The 8,430-nt window shown below is 47.3% G+C and overlaps 1 protein-coding gene across 1 annotated transcript; it reads right to left on the reverse strand.

The window, feature by feature from the left end:
• Positions 1–4,898: 4,898 nt before the first annotated feature.
• LOC115471290 lies at positions 4,899–8,163 on the reverse strand (the record flags this gene model as incomplete). Its single annotated transcript, XM_030204992.1, is given in 3 exon segments — positions 4,899–5,633; positions 6,033–6,443; positions 6,445–8,163. Coding segments are annotated over 3 exon segments (2,865 nt in total), but the record flags the coding sequence as incomplete, so codon positions are not given.
• Positions 8,164–8,430: the final 267 nt, after the last annotated feature.

Genomic DNA, 8,430 nt, shown 5'->3' on the forward strand with positions numbered 1-8,430 from the left:
AAAGTTAATGGCATCTTATATTGCTTATTTTAAAAAAGGGGTTGGGGAGGGGTATGTGATGTGGTGGACATGATACATGTAGAAATGTCTCCATATCTAGCTTGTCCCCCCCCCCCCCCCCCGTTGCCACCCCAGATATTTCTGTCTAGAGATGCCACTGCTCCCACCCCCAATGCGAAGAAAGGCAAGCCGATCTGTTTAGCGCTGCGTCTGCGAGAGGAGCCTGCTGCATTGCTGATAACGGCTTCATTTTCCTTTGTCTGGTTTTTTATCCCTTGGTTAGAACTTACAAAGGTTTATTGTACTGATGTGTGCGTCTCCCCTCCCTCTTATTTCTTGGCAATAGCTAAGGCTGTGATTGCCCAACTTTACACATTCTAGGATCATGGAGAGAGATGTGGCTTTTGTGATTTTTCAGAAGTCTGGAGTGACTGAAGGCATGATAAGATCCATCAAATTTAGGCCAAGCAAGTTATGTTGAAGTCTGCACATCGGCGAGATTAGAGCACTGTGAGAGCAGTTAAAACCAATGCTATTTTGCTATTTAGAATGTTCTAGGTTTCTCTTAAGGGGAAAAAAAACTGATTCTGGCAAAGCACTATGCGTGCACAGAGATGTTTGTTTTGAGTGAGTGCGCTGGTGGCAGTGTGTTGTGCTGACTGATCACAATCTTGCCTCTAACAGTATGCACTCCAGGCAGTATGATTAAGCTATTTTTCTGTGTGTACCCTTGCTGGATATCATAAGTGTACACTCCTTTTAGCAAGTTTAAAACATCGATGGCTAACTTAATATAGAGTTTATTTAATACCTACTAAGTAGCTTGAGGTTCCAGGCATTTTCCAGGGAGGGGGGGGGGGGGGAGATGTTTGTAGCTCTGTGCCTCACTCCTGTCACGATTGCAGTTCCTTTTTCTTCTACCTTTTTAGTATTTGTAAACTGCTTCATTATGCCAAGTCCTAATCTTCTACTATAATAAAAAGCACCTCCAATGTTCTGAAGCTAACTCCATGGCTTCAGTGAAGGGTTCGTAACATTCGTAAGTCTGTCACATCTCTCTCTGCCCCGCCCTCGCGTCAAAACGTGATGACGTCAAGGGCGGGTAATCAGAAGGCAGGACTGAGGGAACGAACTCACCTCCAACGTTCTGAAGCTGACTCCGTGGACGGCCAGGGCTTTCAATAACGCCGCCGCTTCAACGGAGCTAATCTGGGGACACAGTAAAATCACAGGGTGGCTGGAGGGGGGCAGGGGACACAGGACAATCGCTGGGTGGCTGGAGGGGGCAGGGGAGAGAGGAGAATCACTGCATGGCTTGGGGGGGCAGGGGAGAGAGGAGAATCGCTGGGTGGCTGGAGGGGGGCAGGGGAGAGAGGACAATCACACACACTCTCTCACAGACACACTCGCACCCAGTCTCACTCTCTGTCACACGCACACACACTCGCACGGTGCTGCCAACCATGCAGAGGGGGGGAGAGGTAGGGGTCCTGAGACAACAGGGGAGGGGAACGCAGAGGGGGGAGGGGGTCCTCAGACCAGAGGGGGGGAGGGGGTCCTCAGACCACAGAGGGAGGGGGGAGGTATCTCTGTCACACACACGCTCTCTCACACACACTCATAGTCAGTGTCTTTCTCTCTCTTACTCTCACACAGTCTCACACTGTATCACAGTCACTCTCACACTCGGTTTCACACACACTCTAGGTCTCACACACTCGGTCTCATACACTCTCGGTCTCACAGTGTTGCAGGAATGGATGCATGAATTACCCCTATTGTTAGCAGAATCTGTGGTACTTCAGGAGTCAAACAGCACACATCAAAATGAGAGAAAAATCTTCTTTATTTGCCAGCAAACAAAGCAGGACATCAGCATTAAGTCTCTTCTTCTCTTCTCAGCTCTCTTTGTCTCTCTCTCAGCTCTCTGTGTCAGCTCTCTGGATGTTATGGCTTCTGTCTGTCCTCTTCAGCTCTCTTCTGTTCTCTTCTGAGCTCCTTCTTCTTCTGTCTGTTCCTTCTGCTCCCACTTAAATACAGTCCTAAGCTCTAGCCCCCCTTACTTTCCAGATGGTAAAGAATAGATTGGTTACCTTGCCTCAGCCAATCATTACTTTAAAAATATCAGTTACATAGGTTCCAGACATCCTAAACTGACCTGTGACCTGGGCCCCTCACACCAGACATTTGGGCTCCAGAACTCCTGCATGTTATTATGATTAATTTCTCATATTCCTAGTACTAACTGCTAACTAAACTCTGGCATTCATTAAAGGGGTCAAGGGCCAATCTTACTTAATGGCATACATATCAGTTATTACTTTCAAGACCATTCCTACATTTACCTATAATTAATCAAGGAGAAGAGAGCTGACTAGTCCTGACCTCTTTTCACCTATCAGCTCCATACATCAAACCAGCCAGGACTGCAGATAATTCAAACCACATGCTTGACCTCTTAAACAGCAGACAAAGGCTCACTTTAAAGAGTCAGGCAAATATGTAACACTGGATTGAAAGGATATTCTACATATTAATTACACAGAAAAACATATTCTAAAATAAGCAGAATCAGTATTCCTTATAAGCCATATCTACATATTAAGAACTTCTAAAATCTAACTCATTTATATCTAGAATTATTTAGAATCTAACTAAACAGCATTTCAGCCTAATCCTTTTAAATTGCCTGCAATATACCTTGTTCATAATAGGATACATATGTGTTTGCATTAGCAATCCATCAATCACAAGGGACAGAGTTTCATTTCTCACTGACCTTTCTAACCTTTAGCTTAGCCAAGCTAGACATTGAAGTAAATTAAATCCAGCTTGCATTCCTTCACTTGCAGGACTGAGAATTTAAAATAGTATTTGAGCACCTTTAAACAGAATTAACCCTTCATATGATTTCTCAGAATTAATCAATTTCTTTTGCCCACTGCCTCATTCCCCCCTTTGAGACTAAAATCAGCTTATGCAGAGATAAGTCTCACTACTCAAACTCTGGAGATTATAGTGGTCCTAACTAGGAATAGACTTATGAACCACCATTACCCTACTTGTTAAGGTTCGACGGCATACTGCCGAAGCACATGAGGCCAGGAAACAAAACAACAACCCTGCTAAAACTAAGACTATTAGGGAAATGAACAAGGGACGTATCCAGGAAGTCAATGACCACCACCAGGAGGTAAGGTCTAATCCTCCTCGGTAATCCTCCACATTAAGGCTGGCCAACTGTAGGACTTTATCCATGGCATGCCTAACTACATGCGTCCTATTTATGACAATAGTACAGCACTCTGAAGAATTTAGCACTGTGCAGAGGCCACCCTGGGCTGCAAAGAGATAGTCAAGACCCATACGGTTATACCGAGAAACTATACTTAATTCATTAATTTGATCCTGCAATGCATTGACTACCACATTCAGCTCATGAACTAAAACATGGAGTAGAGACTGAAGTCTCCGGGTAGCCATGCCCAGTTCAGTAATACCCGCTACCGGGCCCCCAATTGGAATCCAGGCCGTAGCAGAAAGGGCTACAAGTCTCTTTTTAGTCAGAGGATAAGTAGAGTTAATATACTGGAGGGCTAATTCAATCGCCTCATCCTCTGTGGCAACGGAGGAAGGTAAGGACAAGGCCTCTCGCTTAGAGCGGTGCGGGGATGGTGGCCTGAGGAGAGGAATAACTTTAGGAAAATAATTCAAAGTTACCAATACACAAAATTCATATGTGGGGGGAAGAATCATGTGGAGGACATTATCACAGAGCCAGTAATGACCAAGGAGAGGGCGAGGAAAGTTCCCAATAAATGTTGGCACAGGATGGACACTAGGATGCCCATAATGCGAGCCCCTATCCCAGGGGGAACTAAGAAGAAATGGAGACTTTGTACACCATAGGTGCCAATCCCCAATTGTGACAGACCGCTCATATGATGCAACCCCTTCATACCCCGGGGACTTATGAAAGTAGAAAATAGGCCGGGACACTATAGTCTCTCAGTAGTAAGGTTAGGAGCCAGATAATCACCCTGGTCATAATCTGCAGGTATGGTAGTAGGGCACATAGGAGTACCTGGAGAAACTACCCACACAGATTCCCCTTTTTCTGGGAGAACATTAGTATAGTTACAGGGAATGGGAAGAACAGTTGAGATGTCTCTTGTTAAACAAAACACTCCAGAAGCTGGATAAGGAGATGTAAAGACTGGCCTTAGAGAAGATTCAGAGGGGGAAGTAGCATTATAAAAGGACCACCAAGTATAATCCTGGCTCCAAGGGCCTGAACTCGAAAAGTAGGGAGGTATAAGAGCTGGGAGCTGCACAGGGACAGGTACAGCTGGGACATCTGTAGTATAAGGAGAAAATCGGGAACACACAATACAAGGGGAAGTAATCTTTGCCTGGCTAATTAGTTCCTGGACTGAGTGTAACCAAAGGTTGGAGCGAGTTGGGGTATTAGGAAAAAGGAGGCAAGGAGTAGAAAACAACAAAAGCATCCAAACTACTAACATGTTCTTTCTTCCTAATCTAAAACAAATACAGCAAACTAATTAAGCAATAATATTTCAACAGTCTGTGCTAATCACAGATTATTCTCATATAATGTTCTCAGTCTTTGAGTTCTTATACCAGTTGGGATAGACCCTCAACTGACAAGGATCAAGCTCTCAAATTCCAAGAAAGCCAGAATCTGGACAGAAAGAGTCTCAGTGTGAAGCCGAAGTTCAGCAACTCCTGCAGTATGCAGTTGACCCTTCTTTTCAGCTAGTAGATTCTTTGGTTCGGGTCAAGTGCAACTTCAATGGCTCCGCAGGATCTCTTTCTGCTCTCCACTGTCTAGGCTCCGTCTGATCCGTGCTGGGCTCAGTCTGGTCAGCAGACTTGATTCGAGACCAATGGACCCATGGAGTTATCCCTGCGACCTTCACAGCTGTAGGGGTAGAAAGCAAAACAGTAAAAGGTCCTTTCCATCGGGGCCCCAGAGGCTGGAGCCTCCAGTCTTTCACCCAAACTCTATCCCCTGGCAGGAAGGAATGTACCTGAGCCTGGAAGGGGACAGGGTTTATTTCTCTCACATAAGACTGAAGCTCAGAAATTATCCTGCCCAAGAGGGCTACCTGCTCCTGCACCTGGGCAGACCCTAAAATCCCTATGTCTCCCTTAATTCCCTGCAAAATGGCTGGGGGCTTCCCATACACAATTTCAAAGGGAGAGAGGGCTGTTCCTTTAGTTGGGGTGCATCGGAGGCGGAAGAGGGCTAGTGGCAGTGCCTGTGGCCATTTCAGTTGAGTTTCCTGACAAATCTTTGCTAGGCTATTTTTCAAGGTTCTGTTTGCCCGCTCAACCTGCCCTGAACTCTGAGGACGATAGGCACAATGCAATTTCCAGGTAATGCGCAATGCGCGGGACAGGGCCTGAAGTGTGGCTTCAACAAAGGCGGGACCATTATCTGAACCTATGGCAAGGGGCAGTCCATACCTGGGGATGACATCCCTAAGGAGGGCTCGAGCTACTTCTGTGGCTTTCTCAGTGACTGTAGGATATGCTTCCACCCACCCAGAAAAGGTACAGACCATGACCAAAAGGTATCGGAGCCTACCGCTCCTGGGCATTTCTGTGAAGTCTATAACTAGAGACTCAAAGGGTGTTAGTCCTCTAGACTGAACTCCTGGTGGAATACGGGGTCCCTGACGAGCATTATTCTGGGCACAGAGAGTACATCGGGCAGAAGCAGTGGCAACCAGACTATCCAATCCTTCCAGCACCACTACTCGACTGAGTAGGCGGGCTAGTGCTGTTTTCCCTAAGTGTGATAGGTCATGAGCTTGAGACACTACAGGCCAAGCTAGGTGGCGTGGCACCAGAACTCTGGTATCAGGGAGATGTAACCAGCCATCAGATCTCCTTACTGCACCTTCCTCTTGAGCCCATTTCTCTTCCATTTGGGTATACATAGGCGTCCATTCTTGCAGTCGAATTTGGAACAGGGGAGTCACAGTACTTGCTGGGGGTCCTCGAGCAGCTTCCTTGGCCACCCGATCAGCATGGCGGTTCCCTCGGGCCACTGGAGTATCTATCCTTTGGTGTCCCCTGCAGTGAATGACAGCTACCTTCTTAGGTGCCCAAACAGCCTCTAGCAGCTGAAGTATTTCAGGTCCATACTTAACAGGTTGGCCTGCGGCATTTATGAGTCCCTTTTCCTTATACAAAGCTCCATGAGCATGTAGAGTTGTGAAGGCATACTTGGAATCAGTATAAATGTTGGTCACCAGTCCTGCTGCTAGCTCCAGAGCTCGTATGAGGGCCACAAGTTCTGCTTTCTGGGCTGAAGTTCCTTGGGGCAGGGCTCTTGCTTCTATCACCTTGTCTTCTGTCACCACAGCATAGCCTGCCAATCGCTTGGAGTTCTCCACATAACTGCTTCCATCTGTGGAAATAAATTACATCTGGGTCCCTCCAAGGAACATCTTTAAGATCTGGTCGACTGGAGTACACTTCATCCATGGTTTGGATACAGTCATGATCCGGTGGTCCCTCAGATGCTGGCAAAAGAGTGGCGGGATTGAATGTAGCCACTGTTTCCAGGTGTATCCGTGGATTCTCACACAAACTAGCTTGGTACTTAACCATGCGGTTATTTGTAAACCAGTGGTTGCCCTTATACTCCATGAGGGTGAGAACTGCGTGGGGGACTTTAACAACCAGTTCTTGCCCCAAGGTCAACTTATCAGCTTCCTGAACCAGTAAGGCTGTTGCTGCAATAGCCCTCATGCAGGCTGGCCATCCTTTAGCCACTCCATCCAGCTGTTTAGACAGGTATGCAACAGGCCTCTGCCAGGATCCCATCATCTGGGTCAGCACACCCAGAGCAACCCCCTGTCGCTCATGGACATACAATGAGAAAGGTTTCTCCACATCAGGAAGGCCTAACGCAGGGGCTTGGAGTAGGGCTTTCTTTATGGCAATGAAGGATTGTTGAGCTGTAGGTCCCCATTCAAATGGTTCCTTTTCACCCCCCTTTGTGGCCTGGTAAAGGGGTTTCGCCATCAATGCAAAATTTGGAATCCAAATTCTACAGAATCCGGCTGCTCCCAGAAATTCCCTAACTTCCCTTCTGGACTTGGGTTGGGGAAGTGCAGCAACTGCTTGCTTCCTACTGACATCCAGTCTCCGACTTCCCTGGGAAATGCAAAAGCCCAGATACTTCACTTCTGACTGACAAAGTTGGGCCTTTGAGCGTGAGACCTTATAGCCTGCATCCAAGAGTAGCTCCAGCAATTCTCTGGTAGCCTCAAAACACTCTTCCTGAGTCACTGCTGCAATCAGGAGGTCATCTACATACTGGAGTAAAACTCGCCTGGAAGGCTCAGATTTAAAAGTCTTAAGGTCTTGCCCTAGGGCTGTCCCAAAAATGGTGGGGGAGTTCTTGAACCCCTGTGGCAGGCGGGTCCATGTATACTGAAGCTTCCTTCCTGTTACTGGGTTTTTCCATTGAAAGGCAAAAAGCAGTTGACTGGCGGGGGCCACCCGAATACAAAAGAAGGCATCTTTTAAGTCAAGTGTCGTGAAATGGGTAGCTCCAGAAGGTATCAATCCTAGCAGGACATATGGATTAGGCACTACAGGGTGTAATGAAATAGTGGATTTGTTGACCACTCGTAAGTCTTGGACTGGCCGGTAGTCCTCAGTCCCTGGCTTCTGAACTGGCAATAGTGGCGTATTTCATGGAGACTGGCAAGGTCGAATAATTCCATGGGATAACAAACGATTCAGATGTGCTTGAATCCCTTCCAGAGCCTTTCGGGGAATTGGGTATTGGCGAAGATGGATTGGCCGGGCACTTGGAAGTAAGTCTACATGGACAGGAGGAATATTTCGGGCCAACCCTGGGGGATTATCTTCTGCCCATACCCCACTGACCTGAAAGCTATCTGCCAGGGGTAGGTCAACTTGGCCCTGCGACTGATGCAGCCGCCATTCTTCTTCAAGGGGGCAGCAGAAACTCAATATACCCTTAGGGCTAGATGTCGGGGGCCGAAAGGAGACTGAAGTCTGGCCATCAGAGTCAAAGGAAATTTGGGCCCTAAGCTTGGACAGCAGGTCTCGACCTAACAAAGGGATTGGACAGTCTGGCATATACAGGAATTCATGAGTGACTGTGTGTGAGCCTAATTGGCATCTACGGGTCGTCAGAAAGGGCCTCCGGTTCTGCACCCCCGTGGCTCCCACCACTCGGACAGTTTTTCCAGACACAGGCGCTAATCGCTCCGTCACAACAGAATGTTCAGCTCCTGTATCAATCATGAATGGAATTGAGTGGCTCCCTATAGTTAACTTGACCATAGGTTCCTGGGAGCCCAGTTTGTAGGAACCCGGTCTGTCCTATTCGTCCCATTCTGCCATCTCGGCTATCCCGAT

The sequence above is a fragment of the Microcaecilia unicolor genome, chromosome 5 (assembly GCF_901765095.1).
Source record: "Microcaecilia unicolor chromosome 5, aMicUni1.1, whole genome shotgun sequence".
NCBI classification, from domain to species: Eukaryota; Metazoa; Chordata; class Amphibia; order Gymnophiona; family Siphonopidae; genus Microcaecilia; species Microcaecilia unicolor.